Source organism: Callithrix jacchus, chromosome 13 (genome assembly GCF_049354715.1).
Source record: "Callithrix jacchus isolate 240 chromosome 13, calJac240_pri, whole genome shotgun sequence".
NCBI lineage: Eukaryota > Metazoa > Chordata > Mammalia > Primates > Cebidae > Callithrix > Callithrix jacchus.
Genome location: NC_133514.1, coordinates 13,209,273 through 13,232,037, shown reverse-complemented (window position 1 = coordinate 13,232,037; position 22,765 = coordinate 13,209,273). Strand labels below are relative to the sequence as shown.

General features: G+C 44.1%; 1 protein-coding gene across 17 annotated transcripts in view; it reads right to left on the bottom strand.

The window, feature by feature from the left end:
• Window positions 1-22,445, bottom strand: part of FBXO16 (F-box protein 16) — a 67,217-nt gene extending 44,772 nt beyond the window's left edge. For 6 of the 17 annotated variants that reach the window (XM_054243697.2, XM_054243701.2, XM_054243696.2 and 3 more), the window contains exons 1-4: window positions 22,352-22,445; window positions 18,361-18,434; window positions 14,607-14,721; window positions 3,124-3,159 (exon numbers count right to left, since the gene is read on the bottom strand). In XM_054243697.2, the coding sequence (XP_054099672.1) occupies window positions 3,124-3,159; window positions 14,607-14,721; window positions 18,361-18,434; window positions 22,352-22,408 (282 nt within the window). In that variant the 5' untranslated portion in view covers window positions 22,409-22,445. Of the gene's footprint in view, window positions 1-3,123; window positions 3,160-14,606; window positions 14,722-18,360; window positions 18,435-19,290; window positions 20,068-22,351 lie in introns of all 17 variants that reach the window. The other 11 variants (XM_078347144.1, XM_035269892.3, XM_078347146.1 and 8 more) reach the window with 7 other exon arrangements.
• Between the last annotated feature and the right edge of the window lie 320 nt (window positions 22,446-22,765).

Genomic DNA, 22,765 nt, shown 5'->3' with positions numbered 1-22,765 from the left:
AGCTAACTGTAGTATTTTTAGTACAGAAAGAATTTCACCACGTTGGCCAGGCTGGTCTCAAACTCCTGACCTCAGGTGATCCACCTGCCTTGGCCTCCCAAAGTGCTGGGATTACAGGCGTGAGCCACCGCACCTGGCTGCAGTTGCCTTGGGATTGAAGGGCAGAAAAGACTGAAAAGAAAAGGGATTAAGTAGTAGCATGAAACAGCAAAGTAGAAGAGCTTTTTTATTTCTCTTAATTATTTTGTGTTGTATGGAACATTAGACAGAACCATGTGCAAATAAATGAACAAAACTGCCAAATTCTATGGCCAAATACAAAAATACTTCCAGACTGTCTATCATTGAACAGTTCACATTACATTTTATCTCTCACTGTCTAGATTCTTTTTTTAAAAATAACTTTACTTCTAATACTAGATTAAACTTTAAAGCTAAGACAGTACTTGATGCCTACAGTGAAAATCCCAAGTAATGCTAAGTAAAAACACTGGTATCTCTATTTCTCCCTTCTTCCCTCCCCTCCCCTCCCCTTCCTCTTTCTGTCTTTCTCTCTTTCTTTCTTTCTTGCATTTCTTATGTTACTTTCTTGTCCATGAAACACACAAACAAACAAAAAAATCTACAAATTAAAATGGAGACACAAATGTAAATAAGGATAAATTTGTAATATCTCCCTTAAGCCCAGTTCATTTGGGTTTTGAAGGGGTACATGGGCTACCATATGACATCATGATTTTAAGGAGTAAGTTTGTTTAGGCAAAGGAGAAAAACAAGACAGCATTGTTTACTGATTTAGAAAATATCTGTTAATGCCTGATAAGCATCAAGTAATAAACAATGAAAAAACAGGATAGAAGCCAGCCCTGCCTTCATAGATTATTCTCTTGAAGAAAAGAGAGAATCTAAAAAAAAAAAAAAATGTCCAGAGATGGATATTTTGATCATCACCCAGGGATGGCCATTGAGACTTTGTGTCCCTCCTTTTGAGGAACAGATGAGAAAGTCCTGGTTTTTGATGAAGGATAGTTGTATCTTGTTAAGTAAAAACACAATGTTGTTACAGTTCTGGTATGGAAGTTTCAGGATCTATATAAGGGTATATACGAATGCTGAGTAGCCAAATAGGTGAACTGTGCTGTTACTAAGCTATCGTCCCGCAGATCCAAATTCATCTTTCTATTTCGGGGTTTATTTGTTTCGAGACATGGTCTTGCCTAGGCTGGGGGCACACAGTGCCACAGCTCCCTACAGCCTTGAACCTATGGGCTCAAGCAATCCTCCTGCCTCACACATCCCAAGAAGCTGGGACTATAGGCATGCACCACCACACCTGGCTAATTTTTTTAATTATTATTTTTGTAGAGATGGGATCTTGCTATGTTGCCCAGGCTAGTCTCAAATTCCTGGCCTTAAGCTTTCCTCCTGCCTCAGCCTCCCAAAGTACTGGAATTACAGCTGTGAGCCATTGCACCTGGCCCAAATCCACCTTTCTATGCTCTACTTTGTGAGCATAGAAGGCAGAATCCCTTGGGCCAGGCACAGTGGCTCACACCTATAATCCCAGCACTTTGGGAGGTTGAGGGGGGTGGATCACCTGAGGTCAAGAGTCCGAGAGCAGCCTGGCCAACATGGTGAAACCCTGTCTCTACTAAAAATACAACAAATTAGTTGGGCATGGTGGTGGGCACCTGTAATCCCAGCTACTCAGGAGACTGACGAGAGAGTCGCTTGAACCTGGGAGGTGGAGGAGGTTGGAGTGTTGGGAAATCACACCATTGCACTCCAGTCTGGGAAACAAGAGTGAAACTCTGTCTCCAAAAATAAAAAAAAAAGGATCTCTATCACCATATTTCTCCTTTGACAGCTGGCTCCGTGATAAATGCTGCCAATGAGGAGGAAGGTGCTAGAGGGAAACTGAGGGAGGAGAAACTTACTCCTATTTGGCTGCTGTTCCACTCAGGCTCACCTAACTCTTCATCGTGATAGTGGCCATTAATTCCAAGGTCCAGCTTTTCTTTTTCATAAACCCAGAACCATGCTTCATCAGCTGTATCAGAACCAGCTGGCTATGATGTCATCTACTTTATTCTATGGAAATCTGGGTTCCCTATAGAGCTGAAGGTCTTCCCTCTGAGCTCCTTAGTAACAAGGAAAGCTGGTGGTAGCTAATTCCCACAGTTCAATCTCCCTGGAACCTCATCATTCCCTTGTCTCTTCTGTTCTTCAGTATTTGCTTAACCAATACTTTTCATTTACTTATGTCTGTTAAATTAAGATATGATTTCTGTTTTCCTGACCAAATCCTAACTGATAACTACAGAAAGCCCCTGTCATGCTTCTCAGGAAATGAGGAAGCCCTCCTTTAAATCCAAGCTGAATTCTCAGGGCTCTGTGGTAATGCTACAAACTGAATGTTTATGTCACCCCCAAATTCATGTTGAAATCTCAACCCCCAGTGTGATGGGATTAGGAGGTGGGCCTTTGCAAAGCGATTAGGTCATGTATCATCCTTATAAAGGAGACCCCAGATAACTCATTCCCCCTCTTCTGCCATGTGAGGCCACAGTGAGGAGGTGGCTGTCTATGAAGAGAGGCCTCAGCAGACACTGAATCTGCCAGCACCTTGATCTTGAGCTTCCTAAGCCTCGGGAACCGTGAAAAATAAATGTCTGGGTTTTTTTCCTTCCATCTAAGTTGAGTAAAAAATGTCTGTTATTTATAAGCCACCCAGTTTGATTTTTTTTTTTTTTTTTTTTTTGAGATGGAGTCTCACTCTGTCACCAGGCTGCTGTGCAGTGGTGCAATCTTGGCTCACTGCAACCTCTGCCTCCTGGGTCCAAGCAATTCTCCTGCCTCAGCCTCCCAAGTAGCTGGGACTACGGGCGCGTGCTGCCACGCCCAGCTAATTTTTCTATTTTTAGTAGAGATGAGGTTTCACCATGTTGGCTGGGATAGTCTTGATCTCTTGACCTTGTGATCCGCCCGCCTTGGCCTCCCAAAGTGTTGGGCCTATAGGCATACACCACCACGCCCAGCCCAGCCTAATTTTTTAATAGCAGCCTGAAAGATGAAAACAGAAAACATAACATAATGCAAAAATAGTGTATTTTAAATGTTTACCCATTTTCCAAGCAGGGCTCTTCTTTCTTCAAATACCTACAATAAGGAAAAAAAAATATGGTAATTTCATATATCTTGTAATACCCATTACAAGAAAGACATCATTACAGGATCTGTGAATAAACATTCATTTTAACAACTGAATATAAAAAGACAGATTTTACTCCTGAGGTTATGTATTTTTATCCTAGACAAGTTCTCTTTTTTTTTTTTCTTTCCGTTTCTACACGTGGAATAATTCACATTAAAGAAGTAATAACGCTGGGTGCAGTGGCTCACGCCTGTAATCCCAGCACTTTGGGAGGCTGAGGCAGCTGATCATTTGAGCTCGGGAGTTTGAGAGCAGCCTGGGAAACATGGCGGGACTCCAGCTCTACAAAAATTAGCTGGGCATGGTGGTATGTCCCTATAGTCCCAGCTGAGGCTAAAGTGGGAGGATCGCTTGAAACCAGGAAGTTGAGACTGTAGTGAGCTATGATCACATCACTACTTCTAATCTGGAAGACAGAGCCAGATCCTGTCTCAGAAAAAGGAGGGGGAGGGGGAGGGGAAGGGAGAGAGGGAGAGAAGGACTAGGGGTCATTTTTTAAAGGGAAATAAATTTTCAAAATGGAATTATAGCCAGGCATGGTGGCTTACGCCTGTAATCCCAGAACGCTGGAAGGCCGAGGCAGGCAGATCACCTGAGGTCAGGAGTTCGAGACCAGCTTGATCAATATGGAGAAACCCCATCTCTACTAAAAATATAAAATTAGCTGGGCATGGTGGTGCAAGCCTGTAATCCCAGCTACTCAGGAGGCTGAAGAAGGAGAATTGCTTGAACTCAGGAGGCGGAGGTTGTGGTGAGCCAAGATCGTGCCATTGCACTCCAGCCTGGGTAACGAGAGTGAAACTCCAACTCAAAAAATAAGTAAATAAATAAAATAAAAATAAATAAATAAAAATTGAATTATAAAGATAAATCAATTTTAGAATTTGAAAGATGAAAAAAACAAAAAAACAGGAACATGAAACTCCCCCATCTGAAATGTTTCAATATTAATGATATGAGAATTTACAAAATAGATGAATGATCAATGTTGTTTTTATTTCTTTTTTTTTCTTTTTTTGAGATGGAGTCTCGCTCTGTTGCCCAGGCTAGAGTACAGTGGTGTGATCTCAGCTCACTGCAACCTCCACCTCCTGGGTTCAAGTGATTCTTTTGCCTCAGCCTCCTGAGTAACTGGGATCACAGGCATGTGCTACCACGCCCAGCTAATTTTTGTATTTTTAGTAGAGACAGGTTTTCACCATGTTGGCCAGGCTGGTTTCGAACTCCTGACCTCAGGTGATCCGCCTTCCCTGGCCTTACAAAGTGCTAGGATTACTGGCATGAGCCACCAAGCCTGGCCCAGTTCTGTTTTTCTATTTCAGTGTGGATACATACCAGTGGGCGTACAAGTACGTACATGTCTGTAGGATTAGAAATGTGTGTGTGTATGCCTCTGGGGTTTCACTTGAATATTTATTGGTACAGGTTTATTTAATTTATTTATTTATTGTTATTTTCTATTTCTTTTTTTTTTCTGGTTTATTATCATGCTATTTGGGACAGCAACTAAGCCTTATTCATCTTGGCATTTCCAGTAGAGTAATTATAGAGCATGTTACAGGTATCTCTCTTTACTGAATTGAAAGAACGTGATTGTGAGTATGAATATCCTTATGGATGTGTCAGTACAATGTGAGTATCTTTATATATTGGAGTCGAGGTCCTTTTCTGAGCATCAGCGCCTGTGTATATTTCAGTGAGGAAAGGAAGACTAATGTGGGTATATGTGGCAGAGAAGGGGGTTATTAAGAGAGGAAGAGAAAGAGCATATGTGAATGTCTCACTTGCTTTATCCCATTTACCCTCTGTCAGCTTTCAAAATTGGGATAGGTTTCTCCCTTCTTCTTGGCACTTGCTATCTTTTCTAGTGCTGTTAAGAATGTTCTCACTTGGAGAGGTGGCTCAGACATATTTCTTCTCTTTTCATGGAGGAGGCTGAGGAGCTGGTTTTATGCTTCCTACAGATCGTGCTTTCCTTCCTTTTTTAACTCTCTAACTCTGGTTGCCAAGGACATACAAAATAGGAATTGAAATAATTGGTTCAATCTCCACCTTGGGACCAGTAAAATGTCAGCTTTGCTCTTGGCCAGGGAATCTCTTCAGTCACAGACAGACACATTTTGCATATAAGAGAAGAAGAAAAAGTCCCTCCCCCCAAGTAACTGCCACCTGGGCTACGAGGACCCTCAAATAATGGCAACAGATAAACTCAGAATTTCTAGATGAAAAGTAGAAGAGAATCTGTAGAACCCAGAAGATTCAAAATACTGTATTCAAATATTGTCTGAATTCTCTATCAATCATGCATCGCCCAACCCAAGCAACCATGGCTGTCTCTTTTCTGATGCCCGGGGATTTCTGCCTCCCAACTCCTACTCCATTTACAGTTCATGCTTCACTTAGACTCTACAGTGTTTGTTTTGCTCTCTAGCGGCTTCTGTTAATTTTATCTTCCCAAGTAGATTACAACCACTTTCTCTTATGTGCTCCACAGAACCCTCAAGTACAGAGTCCATGGAAGACCCTAAACAAACCATTTTGCTGAATGACTAACAACAACAAAAAAGCTTCAGAAGTCATAGGATTTTAGAGCTGAATGGAATCCTAAAGGTCTTTTTGTTCAATTCCTATACGTTAGAGAGGATAAGCAGAGGCCCAAAAAGATTACATTTATAGATAGTTTAAAAATAGCTTGGTCTATGCTGGGAGCAGTGGCTCATGAGGTCAGGAGATTGAGACCATCCTGGCTAACACGATGGAACCCTATCTCTACTAAAACTACAAAAAATTAGCCTACTAAAACTACAAAAAAACTACAAGGGGTACTTGTGTGTGCCTGTAATCCCAGCTACTTGGGAGACTGAGGCAGGAGAATCACTTGAACCCAGGAGGCGGGTTGCAGTGAGCTGCGATTGCACCACTATACTCCAGCCGGGGCTACAGAGCGAGTCTCCATCTCAAAAAAATAAAAAAATAGGCCGGGTGAGGTGGCTCATGCCTATAATCCCAGCACTTTGGGATGCCGAGGCAGGTGGATCATGAGGTCAAGAGATCAAGACCATCCTGGTCAACATGGTGAAACCCCATCTCTACTAAAAATACAAAAATTATCTGGGCATGGTGGTACATGCCTGTAGTCCCAGCTACTCGGGAGGCTGGCAGGAGAAATGCTTGAACCCAGGAGGCGGAGGCTGCAGTAAGCCGAGATCGCGCCTTTGCACTCCAGCCTGGGCGACAAGAGCGAAAGTCCATCTCAAAAATAAAAATAAAATAAAAAATAAAAACATAAAAAATTGCTGGGTCCAAACTATGCATTCAGCTCAACAGTGTACTTGATTCCTCACCAGAACGTTGGTCTTCCCCATTCTGACTTCCAGCCTTACATTCTTGATTAACTTCCACCTGTGCTTTGGTCTGACTGTTACATTCTTCTTAGGGAGAAGAAGAGGCTGGGTCCTGAAACCACAGCAGAACCTCAAGAGGAGGCTGAAGCATGGTGTCCAATGATGGTGTGGCTCATGGGAAACAAAAGGAAACTGACTTGAAGGCGAAGAGATAGTCAACAAGAAGGTAGCAGAAAAGGAATGTGGTGGGAGGTGGGAAGTGCTATGCAGGCTAAACCGCAAGGCAAAGTCTAAGCTCTTTACCAGAAGGCATCTAGACTCAAGCAGAAACTGATGCAACAGAAGAGGTAGCCGAAAGATACTAGACTGAAAGTCAGGAGACCTCGGATCTGGTTCTGACTTCCCCCTTGACAAGACATACCATTGTGGGCAGATGATTTTGTCATCAGGTTCTCAGCTACACTTGTAGTCTTAATATACCCTGGTTTGGAGCAAGTCTTTATTTCAAATATTTGCAATCAGATTCTTCATTTTATCTATTTATGTATATAGGTATCTATGTATTTATTTGAGACGGAGTCTTGCACTGTGGCCCATGCTGGAGCGCAGTGGTGCGATCTCAGCTCACTGCAACCTCCACCTCCCACGTTCAAGCAATTCTCCTATCTTAGCCTCCCAAGTAGCTGGGACTACAGGCAAGTGCCACCACACCCAGTTAATTTTTTGTATTTTTAGTAGAGACGGGGTTTCACCGTGTTAGCCAGGATGGTCTCAATCTCCTGATCTCGTGATCAGCCCACTTCGGCCTACCAAAGTGCTGGGATTACAGGCGTGAGCCACCGCATCTGGCCAGGTTCTTCATTTTAAAGAGCTGGAAAACTAAGTATCTCTTCCAAATAGAAATATTAAAATGGATCTTCTTTTCCTGCAAGATACTGCAGTCTGTTTATATCACAGTTTACTCAGAGCCTGCTGGTAAGTCAAAATCCCACGGTTGTTATTTTAGTCTGTTGACACTGCAGTTACATATTTCACCGTGTGACATCATTACAATGTAGGAGTGAGATAATTAGGGTCCCCTAAATAAAGATTGATTGATGGTAACTGGGTACTTTTTCACAGAATGCTTTTATTTATTTATTTTTTATTTTTTATTTTTTGAGGTGGAATCTCACTCTGTTGCTGAGGCTGGAGTGCAGTGGCGCAATCTTGGCTCACTGCGACCTCCACCTCCTGGTTCAAGAGATTCTCCCACCTCAGCCTTAGGAATAGCTGGGATTACAGGCGTGTGCCACCATGCCTGGCTAATTTTTATATTTTTAATAGAGACGAGGTTTCACCATATTGGCCAGGCTGGTCTCAAACTCCTGACCTCAAGTGATCTACACCTCGGCCTCCCAAAATGTTGAGATTACAGGCGTGAGCCAGTGCGCCCGGCCCCAGAACACTTTTTTTTAACATGTACTGTACAGCATGTGTGAACCACACTCTAAAAGAAATGTGGATCACTTTCTTTTCTTTTTAAACACTGTGTATATGTGAAGTATACAACTTGATGTTTTGATATACACATACATAATGAAATGTCAAATTATCCTATCCATCACCTTCCATAGTTAACTTTCTGTGTGTGCAAGATAAAGAACACTTTCAATTAAAACACTGGTTGGAAAAGAAATACACACTTTAAAAACATTCCTTCACTCAAAATTCACAATGCTTGAATAAATTACTAATCTGTTACATATGCCTACCCTGATGATGCTGGTTTTTATTTTAGGCATCTAAATTTGAATTTAGAGAATTCAATCTCTCTGCTTAAAGCCTGCTGTGAAGTTAAAATCCTGTAACTCTTATTTTAGTCTGAGATAGTTACATATTTCACATTTTACTACAGAATAGAAGAAAGACAAAATTAAAACAAAAACGAAAAACGGGACCTCAAAACTTCACTGATCATTGGTGACACAATCATTTAGAAGTGTGGAAGCCCTTTGAAATTACTGTCTGGATGCCTTTTGGCCAGCTGTCTCCTTGGGCATCTATTTTTAATTCATTTCACACAGTCAGAATGTTACAACCAGGAGGGACCTTCAAGGTCATCTGATCCAACTCATTTTACAAAGGAGGATAAAGCCCAGAGAAGGTGAAATTAGTACAGCTGATTTGAAACCAGAGTTTTCAATTCCCAGAGTTACTGTTCTTTGCTTATAAGTATCAGGTGTATGTATGTGTATACTGTATGATACATATTTATGTTCTAATTTGTTTTAAAATTGGGAACATTACTGCATTGTATGAAGTAAGAAAATGAAAGTTCTCTAACAGTTCCTCTTCTAGCCACCAACACCCATATAACTCTTTGGGAAAAGCCAGTATCAACAGTTTGATATGGCTGAGCATGGTGGCTGATGCCTGTCATCCCAGAGCTGTGGGAGGCTGAGACAGAGGCTCACTTGAGCTCAGGAGTTTGAGTCCAGCATGAGCAACACAGTGAGACCTTTTCTCTCCAAAAATGTTTTAAAAATTAGCCAGGCATGGTGGTGTGAGCCTGGTAGTCCCAGCTACTTGGAAGGATGAGACAGGAAGATCGCTTGACCCCATGGGGTGGAGGCTGCAGTGAGCCATGATCATGCCACTGTACTCCAGCCTGGGCAACAGAGTGACACCCTCAAAAAAAACCAAACAAACAAAAACCAGCTTGGCATAATCATACACAAATTCTATTCATCTGTCTCTGTGCATTCGTACACATACTTATGTGTATATATGTACAAAAATATTTTTAAAAATAATTTTACCATACACAAGAACCTAACTAAACCAAAAAGTTATGTTTTTTTTGTTTGGAATAAAATGGGAGCTAAGGACAATAAAATATGTATGACCTTGAGAAGTGATCACTAAACTTGATAAAAATCTATTAACCAATGAGTGCTGTGATCCACTCATTCCCCTCCAGAACTAAATGAGTTATCTTCCCACCTGTTGGGAGGCTGCTGGTTGATAGTCACCAGCTTAAGAGAGTTGCCTTGCCCAAGGTCAGACCTGGCGGGGGTGGGGAGGCAGCTTACACTCACTGAATGGTTAGTCAGTGTAAAAGTATGTGCTTTGGATCTCTGTTGCCACCAAATCTCGAATCAAATTGTAATCCCTGGCCGGGTGCAGTGGTTCATGCCTGTAATCCCAGCACTTTGGGAGACCAAGGCGAGTGGATCACTGAGGTCAGGAGTTCGAGACCAGCTTGGCCAACATGGTGAAACCCTGTCTCTACTAAAAACATAAAAATTAGCCATGCATGGTGGCAGGCTCCTGTAATCCTAGCTACTCGGGATGCTGAGGCAGGAGCATCGCTTAAACCGGGAGGCAGAAGTTGCAGTGAGCCAAGATGGTGCCATTGCACTCCAGCCTGAGCAACAGAGTGAACTCTGTCAAAAAACAAAAACAAAAACAAAGCTTTTATAATCCCCCAAGTTGGAGGTGGGCTAGGTGGGGGATGACTGGATCATGGGGGCAGTTTCTCATGGTTTAGCACCATCCCCACAGCACTGTCATCAGCGGGAGTGGGTTCTCATGAGACCTGGCTGTTTAAAAGTGTGTGGCACCCCCCCGCCTCACTCTTCCTCCCGTTCCTGCAACATAAGATGCCTCCTCCTGCTTTACCTTCTGCCACGACAGTAAGCTCCTTGAGGCTGCCCCAGAAGCAGATGGCATTGTGCTTCCTGTACAGCCTGCTGAACTATGAGCCAATTAAACCTCTTTTCTTTATAAATTACCCAGCCTCAGGCATTTGTTCATAGCAGTGCAAGCACTGACTAATACCACCGATCTGAAGCATCATGGCAGCTTCAGGGAGTCCTGTGGGGTCAGTGGAGACCTCACTGAGGCTGCATTACAGCCCAACTCCTTCCTTTGCCCTGCATCTGTCCCTTTTCTTTCCTTTTCCTTTTCTTTACTTCCCTTCCCATGTGCTGATCCTGAAAGTTCTCTCCAGTCAACGCTCTACATGCTAATCTCAGAATCAGCTTCTCTAAAAGCTGAACTGCGACAGGCACTCAGGCAATTTTTGCCTCCTAAGACACATTTCTTCTCCACAGCTGCTACATTGATCAAGACTCATCATTTTTCGAAGAAAATTTCTGAAAATCAAGGAATCCAATGACTGCATATTTGAATTCAAGTCACTTTTTCACATGTGTGTAAAACCTTCACAATTCTATGAGAAGACAGATTTCAAAATGAGCCCCTGAAGTCTTGGTAGGGGAAGCAGATAAGCTGTTACATAAACTGTGGGAGAGCTTCGAGTACTGCAAACAGGTGCTCAGTAAATTACTGTTGAGCTGGATAAAAACAATTTTCTTTCCTTCTTTTTTTAGAGACAGGGTCTCTCTCTGTCACTCAGGCTGGAGTACAGTGGTGCAATCATGGCTCACCCCAACTTCCAGCTCCTGGGCTCAAGCCATCCTCCTGTCTCAGCCTCCCAAGTAGCTGGGACTACAGGTATGCACCAACATGCCAGGCTAATATTTTGATTTTTTTAAAAATAAAGACAAGGTCTTACTCTGTTGCCCAGGCTGGTCTTGAACCCTTGGCCTCAAACAATCCACCAGCCCCAGCCTCCCAAAGTGCTGGAATTACAAACATGAGCCACCGTGCCTGGCCCCTAACATATTTTCAATAGATTTATTTGGTGTTCATGGTTAGATGAAGGCTGAATCTCTTTCTCCCTCTTTCTCTGCCTTTCCTTTTGTTTCTCCTGGTCCCTCTGTTTTTTTCTCATTGTCTTTCCTCTTTCCTCATTTCCTTTATTGTTTCCCTTTTTCAGTCTCTCTCCATTTTATTTCTCACTATTCCAATCTCTGCCTTGGCTCTTCTGTTCCCCTCCTAAAATTGATCATGAGTAGAAACTGATGCAAGTAGAAATAGAAAGTACTGAGCAGGAGGGCTCAGGTTTGATGACAGCTTTGCCAAGGGATGAGCCCATGTGTCGAGTTTCGAGAGGCAGAGGGGCAAATCCAGGTGAAGGCAAAAGTCAATGAAAGAGGTACCAGGGAGTAGACCTGAACTACTCAGATTCCATTTCTTCTTCTTTTTCCCTTCTTCCTTCCTTCCTTTCCTTCCTTCCTTTCTTCCTTCCTTCCTCCCTCCCCTTCCTTCCCTCCCTCCCCCCTCCCTCTTCATTTCCTTCGTTCGTTCCTTCTTTCCTTCCTTCCTTCCTTCCCTCCTTCCCTCCTTCCCTCCTTCCTTTCCTTCCTTCATTTCTCTCTTTTTGATGGAGTCTCGCTCTGTTGCCCAGGCATGGGAGTACAGTTGTGTGATCTTGACTCACTGCAACATCCACCTCCTTCCTGGGTTCCAGTGATTTTCCTGCCTCAGCCTCCCGAAAATCTGGGACTACAGGTGTGCATCACCATGCCCAGCTAATATTTGTATTTTAGTTTTTTAGATGGAGTCTTGCTCTGTCGCCCAGGCTGGAGTGCAGTGGCACAATCTCTGCTGACTGTAACTCCGCCTCCGCTTCCCAAGTTCAAGTGATCTCCTGCATCAGCCTCCTGAGTAGCTAAGATTACAGGCACTCACCACCACGTCCGGCTAATATTTTTATTTTTAGTAGAGACAAGGTTTCACCATGTTGGTCAGGCTGGTCTCAAACTCCTGACCTTGTGACCCACCCACCTCAGCCTCCCAAAGTGCTGGGATTACAGGTGTAAGCCACCACACCCAGCCTAATTTTTGTATTTTCAGTAGAGACAGGGTTTCACCATGTTGGCTAGGCTGGTCTCAAACTCCTGACTTCAGGTGATCCCAAAGTGCTCGGATGACAGGTGTGAGCCACCACGCTCAGCCTTGACTCCATTTCTTATGCTACAGGCACCATACCAGGTTCCTGGAGGTACAGAGAGAAAAGACAGAATCTCACCTCTTCATGCATGGGCGTTGACTGGGAAAGTCAGTATACAATGATGAGAGCTAAGAAAAGGAAGCAGGACGCAGGGGAGGCTTCAAGATGAAAGGACATTTGAATGGACTCAGACAGGAGGCGAGGGTGAAAGCACAGGCAAAGGTGTGGAGGTGTGGGTGAGCAGGGTTCACCTGAGGCCCTGAGCCAGGCTTGGGCATCGGGTGTGAGGGAGCAGGGGCAGGGGTGGATCTGGGAAGCTGTTGAGGTCAGATCATGAAAGACCCTCAATGCTAGGAAGTTACTCTTGGGAGTGGAACCTATGACTGGCTTCACTGAATAGAATCGGAATCTTAGAAAGATCTCTCTGGGACCAGAATACAGGCTGGATCGGCAGGGACAGAGGCAGTGAAGGCAGTTAGGGGGTGACTGCAATGTATCAGGCACAGAGTGCCGATAGGGTGAACTGAGGATGGAGCTGGAAGTAGATAGGTGGGTGGAGAAGAGGGGCCTGAATGAGAGATTGGGAAGAGGACTCAGAGAACTGGAAAGCAAACAGGATATGGAGGCAAGGGAGCATTGTTAAACACCCCTCTGTGTGCCTCTCACACTCTGAAACATCTTGGCATGCCAAGGAAGCACGGCCCTGAGCATGCATGACTGGGGCCATTCTTGCAGGTCATGTCTGCAGTAAGGCAACCTTGAGGGATGAGGTAATGTCTCCCTGTGGGAGCAAGAGCAGGCTTGCTTACTGCTTACTATAAAAACTGGTGGATGCCCTGGGCTCATTGTTCCTCAGCTGTGGTGCAAACCACTGTATGTGGAGCCTTTACCTGGGCTCTCTGTGGCACACCTGTGGGACAGGGAGGACCAACAGAACCCATGCGAACATAACGTTCATGCTGCTCACTGCTTTGTGAGTAAAGTTGTTTTTGACCCAAGAATCTCATCTTTTACTATGAAACAGCAGAGTCTTCTATTCCATAAGTCACAGGCTAACTTATTAGCTGCTAATCTGGGAGAAAATAAATCCCACACTGGTCAAGGAAAAGGAGAATTTCTGGCTTGAGTGACTTGGTATAAAGTAGTGCCTCTCACCGTGGGAGGAACAGGTGTGTAGGAGCAAAAGGCTGAGGTCAGTTTTATACATGGTGATTGTGTTTTCCTGCCGAATAGGTGTGGTCATTGTATACAGGGATTGATCACTGGAGCTCACAGACCTGTTGGCAAATTCTGTCCCTAAATGAAGCAGGTATAGAAACCCCTAGAGGTTGGTCAGTCTCACATCCCAGCCATCCACCATGATCCGTTAGTATATTCTGCTAGCACCTTCCTATAGGGCAGGTGGAAAATAAATGTTGTTTTTTGTTTTGTTTTGTTTTGTTTTTGAGATGGAGTTTTGTTCTTGTTGCCCAAGCCAGAGTGCAGTGGTGCAATCTCAGCTCACTGCAACCTCCACCTCCTAGGTTTAAGTGATTCTCCTGTCTCAGCCTCCTGAGTAGCTGGGATTACAGGTGCCCACCATCACACCTGGATAATTTATTTTTGTTTATTTTTAGTAGAAGCAAGGTTTCACCATGTTAGCCAAGCTGGTCTCGAACTCCTGACTTCAGATGTTCCACCTGCCTCAGCCTCCCAAAGTGCTAGCTTACAGGTGTTAGTTAGCCACTGTACCTGGCCATGAAAATAAGTCTTAAAAGAACCTGAGTAATGTGAATAACCAGTTGAAATGTATTCATTTTATGTATCCTATTAAACATGCAGCATTACACAGTGACCTCAACTGTACCAAGAAAACCAGGTTTTTGGGAACGCCATGGACCCCTCTCTCCTTTCTCAGTCCTGGTGGTTCCAGGGGAGAACAACTGAAGGAAGGAAAAAGGCAACTGGGGTAGGGGAGGAAGGTGACAGCAGGGGAAAGAACAAATCCAGGACATTTTCTTCTTAGGCAAGGAATCCATGTCTATTGCCAGCCTTGCCCATATAGCAAGGGTTCAATAAAAGGTTTTGAATATATTCATTTTGGTTTTTGTTCATCCATTACACAATCCTATATAATTCCTCTTCATACTATGGCAACTAAAATTTTAATACTTTTTTTTCCCTTTAAGTCACAGATTCAACTGATAAAATAGCTCTGGTCACTTACCCTGTCATTCAAGAGCTGATGGTTTAAGGGTGTCCAAGTGCTCATCTTTGTCTGCATTTTAGGACCATCTGTGTTTTTTGGAGGTGCAAATGCCATCATGAAACAACTGGATATCCTTCCATAAGAAAGACAACACTTATCAGAAGAAGTGAATCATATGACTCTCAGAATACAAAAAATATGAACACTGGCCAGGCACAATGGCTCATGCCTGTAATCCAAGCACCTTGGGAGGCCAAGGCAGGAAGATCACTTGAGGTCAGGAGTTTGAGACCAGCCTGGCCAACATGGCGAAACCCCATCTGTACTAAAAATACAAAAATTAGCTGGGCGTGGTGGCACATGCCTGTAATCCCAGCTAATCTGGAGGCTGAGGCAGGAGAATTGCTTGAACTCAGGAGGCAGAGGTTGCAGTGAGCTGAGCTCGTGCCATTGCACCTCAGTCTGGGCAACAAGAGAGAAACTCTGTTTAAAAAAAAAAAGAGCCCAGCATGGTAGTGCATGCCTGTAATCACAGCTACACGAGAGACTGAGGCAGGGGAATCACTTGAACCCGGAAGGTGGAGGTTGCAGTGAGCCAAGATAGTACCACTGTACTCCAGCCTGGGCAGCAGAGCAAGACTCCATCTCAAAAAAAAATGCTAATACCATATAATTTTTCAGTATGTTGGCAGAGGGAATGGGTGGGAAGAGCATTTACTGGGAGCATCTTATATGTCAAGCACTTCATACATCTGCTCAAAGGAAGCATACAACTATCAGGTGAGGTGGCAGTTTCTAACTCGTTTTTCACATGAAGAAAATTCGGCTCATTGACTTTACCCTGTCTGAGGTCATACAGAGAACAAATGGTGGAAGTGGTAGTCAGATCCAGATCAGTTTAATTTCACTGGACTCTGGTGGAAATCCAAAATCACTCCTAGCCAATGTACTATATTGGCCAGAAAGAAAAGTATTTTAAATCTAAAATCATAGTGCAATATAAAAAACTTCATTCTTGTCCCTTGTGATACTAACTCTCCTTCCTTCCTTCTTAACTTCCAGATATCCAAATAACAGGAACTCCTGCCCGACAGCATATTAAAGAGGTAACATGGTGGGAGAGACAAAGCCAAGGCTTTAGAGATGAACAGATTGGAGTTTATCGGGGGAAATTTGCTATTTTTAGTTAGCTGGTATATGTCTGCCTCCTTTTGATGAAAACACTTTAGTTTTCAGGAGGAATGACTTTTCCCTTCATTGTTTAGAGCCTGATGGTTTAATTAATTAAGGTAGCCTGTCCTTCCCTAGCCAAGAGATGGTCATGAGACCAACCTAGGCCAGCTGGGCTGACAATAGCTTATTCTTATTCTTATTTTATTGATTTAATTATTTATTTTGAGATGGAGTCTTGCTCTGTCATCCAGACTCCAGTGCAGTAGTGCCACTCTGCAACATCTACTTCTCAGGTTCAAGCAATCCTCCTGCCTCAGCCTCCCGAGTAGGTGGGGTTACAGGTGCGTGCCACTACACCTGTCTAATTTTGTTTTTTGGTTTTTTTTAGGAGAGATGGGATTTTGCCATGTTAACTAGGCTGGTCTCAAACTCCCAGCCATAAGTGATCTGCCCGCCTTGGCCTCTCAAAATGTTGGGATTACAGGTGTGAGCCACTGTGACCGCCACTATTTCACAGGTGAGGTGGTCATTCAAAGTAGCATTGTTAACCTGGGCAGACTGTCCAGTTGTCCGTGCTACTTCACTGCCCCTCCCCACTCCCTACAAAAGCCCCATGTCCTTTCTAACATGGGGCTAACGTAAGCAAATAGGAAACTTACTGCGATATCCTTGCAAAAAACTTTCTATTTGCTTACATTAGCTAGCATCTGTTTCTGTTGTTTGCAACTATTTTTTTTTTTTTTTACTTTATGCAGGTTTAATCCTGGTCCTGGCCTGTACTAACTGTGTAACTTTATGCCAGTTATTTAATCTACCTGAGACTCAGTTTCCTCATCTGTAAAATGAAGATGTATACCACCACCCTCAACTGCTGTATCAAAGATTAGAGAAAAAGGGTCCAGCAGAGGGCCTGACATGCAGGTGGTCTCGATAAGCGAGAACCTCCCTGCAGCTTTTCTTAGAACTTGTCAATTGCAGAGTGCCTCAAAACCTGTCCTTCGAGGCCAGGCATCGTGGCTCACGCCTGTAATCCCAGCATTTTGGGAGGCCAAGGCAGGCAGATCTCCTGAGGTCAGGAGTTGGAGACCAGCCTGGCCAATATGTTGAAACCGCATTTCTACTAAAAACACAAAAATTAGCCGGCATACTGGCACATGCCTATAATACCAGCTACTCAGGAGGCTGGGGTGGGAAAACTGCCTGAACCCCAAAGGCAGAGGTTGCAGTCAGCTGAGATCGCACCATTGCACTCCAGCCTGGGCAACAAGAGCGAAACTCTGTCTCAAAAAAATAAATAAATAAAAACAAGAACAAAAAAACCTGTCCTTTGGAGGGCCATGACAAAATATTTCAAGGTGCAAGACATTTTTGGCAGATTGAGAGTAGTTTTGATATATACACTTCTGCCTTTTCCACTCTCTGATGGTGGGTTTCATAGAGACACATAGCAGAGATGGTTAAGGGGACCTGGGCCTGCTTGCCTGATCAATGGGCTCCACGAATGACCCCACAGCAAGAGACTGGATTTTTTATTTTTTTGAGAGGCTTGTCTCCCAGGCTGCAGTGCAATGGCGCAGGCATGGCTCACTGCAACCTCCACTTCCCAGGTTCAAGCGCTTTTCCTGCCTCAGCCTCCTGAGTAGCTAGGACTACAGGCACCTGCCATGTCTGGCTAATTTCTGTATTTTTAGTAGAGATGGGGTTCAACCATGTTGGCAAGCCTGGTCTCAAACTTGTGACCTCATGTGATCTGCCCACCTCAGCCTCCCAGATTGCTGGGATTACAGGCACAAGCCACTGTGCCCAGCCTTAGATAATTTTTTTAATAATTATTTTTTGGCTGTTATGGGATTTTCCCAAACACTATCTGAAATATTTGAGGTTCTCATTTGACATATAATATTCTCTCTCAAAAAAATAAAGCCCACATTTTAAAATAGGGTTTAAGCGATTCTCCTGCCTCAGCCTCCCTAGTAGCTGAGATTACAGGCCTGAGCCACCAGGTCTGGCTAATTTTGTATTTTTAAAGAGATGGGATTCACCACGTAGGTCAGGCTTATCTCAAACTCCTGATCTCAGATGATCCACCCACCTCACCCTCCCGAAGGGCTGGGATTAGAGGCATGACTCTAGATCTGCCCAGCTAAAAAGTGATGTATTTGCTTTTGTTGTTGTTATTTGACACCTCCAGGGTGTGAAGACAACACCTTCCAGCAGTTGCCTGCTGCCACTATCCCACTGGAATGAGGCGTGCTCAGATCAGCAGTCAGTTCTTCTCAGCCCCAACAGCTAACTATCAGTCACATTTAGGTGAGTTACTAAGGCAAAAGAAATGATTTCATTACAGTAATATTAATTTGCAGCTAATGATAAAAGTACATGTGAGCAGGCAAGTTATGGATACAGGCTGCGCATGGTGGCTCACGCCTGTAAGCGCAGCACTTTGGGAGGCAGGATCACCTGAGGTCAGGTGTTCGAGACCAGGCTGACCAACATGGTAAAACTCTGTCTCTACTAAAAATACAAAAATTAGCTAGGCATGGTAGCACACCCGTAATCCCAACTACTCAGGAGGCCGAGGCAGGAGAATTGCTTATACCTGGGAGGTAGAGGTTGCAGTGAGCTGAGGTTGCACCACTGCACTCCAGCCTGGGCAACAGAGCAAGACTCTGTCTGAAAAAAAAAAAAAAAGTTATAGATACAAAGTGTAGCCACGGAGTCTAGATCTACCCAGCTAAAAAATGATATATTTGTTTTTGTTGTTGTTATTTTCCACATTTCTTTCTTCTGTTTTTTGGACGCAGAGTTTTGCTGTTGTTGCCCAGGCTGGAATACAATAGCATGATCTTGGCTCACTGCAACCTCTGCCTCCTGGGTTCAAGCGATTCTTCTGCCTCCCTAGTAACTGAGATTACAGGCATGCACCACCACGCCCAGCTAATTTTATATTTTTAGTAGAGACAGGATTTCACCATGTTGGTCAGGTTGGTCTCAAACTTCTGACCTCAGGTGATCCACCAGCTTCAGCCTCCCAAAGTGCTGGGATTACAGGCATGAGCCACCACACCCAGCCTACATTTCTTTTTTTTTAAAACTAGTTATTTTGTTGCCTGTAATCCCAGCACTTGGGACGCTGAGGCAGGAAGACTGATTGAGCCCAGGAATTTGAGACCAGCCTGGGCAACATCGTGAGACCTTGTCTCTAAAAAAAAGTTTAAAAACCCCAAAAATTTAGCTGGGCATAGTAGTGCACACCTGTGGTCCCAGCTGCTTGGGGTGGGGGCAGAGGGCTGAGGTGGGAGAATCACTTGGGACCAGGAGGTTGAGGCTGTGGTGAGCCATGATTGCACCACTATACTCCAGCCTGGGCAACAGAACAAGACCCTGTTTTTAAAAACTAATAAAAACATACAAAATAAACGAGTTGTTTTGAGTCCTTTCTTAAGAGCCACACGGCTCTTGGAAAACATGACAAAAGCTATGAATTATCCCCCTAGAAAAATGCACATACACATAAAATTTTGCTTACCCCTGCTCTATGCTGAGCAACTCTCTCCGTTCATAGTTTGTGTAGGAAACAATGTGACTGATCCTAGGCACAACTTCTGAATGAGGGCAAGTAGCTTTCCCTGGTCACTCCTCGCAGGGCCTGCACTGGTTGTTTTCTTTTTCCTGGTTCTTCGGAGCTATATGTCACTTGGATTAGACTTTCTTCCAACCTGCTTGAAGATGGGTTTTCAGCCGAGGGGCCCTGCCCGGGAAGCAGCCCTCTTGGTCATGTAGGCCTGCTGCCAGGGTGGATGTTCTGCCCTGTCTCTTGCTGTTATCCTTTCACAGTATTTTCTTCCTTTCTCCATTCCAGAAGACAGGCAGTGTGTGTATTTGCAAGCACATACATGTTCACAGAAGAGACCACTTGCTACTATTAAGAAGACAGGGGTTTATTTTGGTATTTTTTGTTTTTCTTTTTGAGATGAAGTCTCTCTCTGTTACCCAGGCTGGAGTGCAGTGGCGCGATCTCGGCTCACTGCAACCTCTGCCTTCCAGGTTCAGGCGATTCTCCTGCCTGTCTCCTGAGTAGCTGGGATTACAGGCATGCACCACCACGCCTGGCTAATTTTTGTATTTTTAGTAGAGATGGGGTTTCCCCATGTTGGTCAGGCTGGTCTTGAACTCCTGACCTCAAGTGATCCACCCGCCTTGACTTCCCAAAGTGCTGGGATTATAGGCGTGAGCCACCGCGCCCAGCTACAGAGATTTTCTTTCTTTCCTCTTCTTTTCTCCAGATCCTGTCTTAAAGTTTTATCTGATACAGAGATTTTTATTTAATACATACAAAACATAATTGTCCCCACTTCATCAACAAAACAAAGCAAGTTGTCATTCCCTCCTTCCACAGTTGCTTTTTTGTGATCTCCTTCCCTGTAAGGATTACCTTTACATAGTCATCTTTAATTTTTCTTAGAATGAAAATACAGAAAGAGGGCCTATGACCTTAGTTCTTGACATATGGTTCTAGTCTCACTTTCAATAGCAAGGATGGGTCCTCTGGCTACATACTTCCAAATTGATCGTCTAAGCCTTTTTTTTTTTTTTTTTTTTTTTTTGTACAGGGTCTTGCCCTGTCACCCAGGCTGGAGGGCAGTGATGTGACCACAGCCCACCATGGGTCTCAACCTCCTGGGCTCAAGCAATCCTCCGATGTCAGCCTCCTAAGTAGCAGAGACTATAGGTCTGTTACCACACCTGGCTAATTTTTTTTGTATTTTTTGTAGAGACAAGGTTTCGGTTTGTTGCTCAAGCTAGTCTCGAACTTCTGAGCTCAAGTAATCCACAACCTCAGCCTCCCAAAGTGCTGAGATTACAGGCGTTAGTCCCCACCTCCTGCCCTAAGCCATTCTTCACAGTTATCATTATTTAACCGCCTTACTAAGTACCTACAAGGCAGGTGTTAGGAGTACAAAGATAAGGGTCTGCTTTAATTAGCTCATGTTCTCTGTTAGTTATTTTTTTTTTAACTTTTTTTTTTTTTTTAAAGAGTGGGTTTCACCATGTTGGCCAGGCTGGTCTTGAACTCCTGACCTCAGGTGATCCACCTGCCTCAGCCTCCCAAAGTCCTGGGATTACAGGTATGAGCCAACCCCCCCGCCCACCGGCCTCTGTTAGGTATTTTTTAAAAGACCAGTTGATCATGTCACTTTTCAGCTCAAAACCTTCAGAGGTGATGGCTACAGGATCCAGACCTCCTCAAACAGAATTCTAGGTCTGTCATGATTTTACCTCCACCTACCCTTTCAGCCTCACCTGGTCCCACCTTCATGCACTTTCTGCCCAGACACACTGAATTCATGGTCATGCGGAGAATGTGCCACACCACTCTGATGATTTTTGGCTTATATGGTTTTCTTATGCTCACTGCTCACCTGAATCATCACAGTAGTTTATAAAAGGTACTCGATAGTTGTTAAATCAATAGAAAAAAAGACTACAGCAGTGGAGGTAGGGAGCAGTTTAAGGATTAAAACTTGTAGAAATGTTTGGGAGGCTAAGGTGGGTGAGTCACTTGTTCACGAGTTCAAGACCAGCCTGGGCAACACAATGAAACCCCATCTCAAAACAAAACTAAAACAAACAAAAAAAAAATCAGCAGACTGTGGTGGTGTGTGCCTGTAGTCCCAGTTACTTGGGAGGCTGAAGTGGGAGGACTGCTTGAACCTGGGAAGCAGAGGTTGTAGTGAGCCAAGATCGTGCCACTGCACTCCAGCCTAGGGGAAAGAGTGAGACCCCCATCTCAAAAAACAAAAAACCACCATCACTATCACCAAAACTTGTAGAAACACAGACCAGCTGTGGTGGCTCACGCCTATAATTCCAGCATTTTGGGAGGCCAAGGCAGGAGGCCTATCTCTACAAAAAAAAAAAAAAAATAGCTGGGTGTGGCGGTGGACACCTGCAGTCCCAGCTACTCAGGAGGCTGAGGTGGGATCTCTTGAGCCCATAAATTCAAGGCTGCAGTGAGCTATGATTGCACCACTGCAGTTCAGCCTGGGCAACACAGCAAGACTGTTTAAAAAAACAAAAACAAAAGAACAACAACAGCAAAAAAAACCTTGTAGAATTGTAGAAATGTAGAGCAAAACTCAGAACATGATAAACTGGGCTCTGGGGTTATATAAAGAATTACTGGATTTTTGAATTTGTAGTTTACTTAGCAGAATAGGATTGGGTCTCTCTGCTAACACAGAATTTATCCATCGTACACTGTAATATCATCAGACAAGGCAATCTCAAATTATTATCAGGAAATTATCAAGAAATAGGGTATGAGTAGATTCAAATACGAATTCATCTTCCACTTAACTAGCTTTTAAAAATCAAGAACTGTAATACAACGCAAAGAGCTAGTGCTTGGTAAGCATATCATTATCTGTGGGTTGTTAATTTCACAGGAATGAAGTATCTTGCAGTTGCACTGTAGCCCAAAAGAGAAAGCACAGTAAAATCCCCAGGAGCACTGCGAAGGCTCATGAGAGGCCCTGGAGCTCTTCAAAGAGTCTCCACCTTATTCATGCACTGCCCACAGTTCTCACCTCTTTTAGCTTGTCTCCCTCTTCAAGCCTCAAGCGCTGACGTTGCCACAGTTGCATTAGGTCAGCCTTTTCTCTGACTCCCTCCAGCCCCCTCACCCCTCCCAGCTTCCAGCAGCCCAATCACCATCTATAAATCCTGTTGCTGGCATCCGGGGTCTCTTAGGCAACAATGTGTGGGCTCTTGATTGGCCGCGAGATCCAGGAAGGCTGGCTACAAAATTGGGCACGGGGATAAAATTAACAAGCGTGGCGGCCAAGAGCGTGGGAGGGATTGCAATGTCTCGATATAATCCCAGAATGAAGATGCGTCGTGTCCTGAAACAAGCAGCGTTGAAAGCTTCATTCAAGACGCAGTGTGTCCCAAATCAGCCCCACCTACGGAGCATCCCCAGTCACATTGTCCCAGTCCCTCTG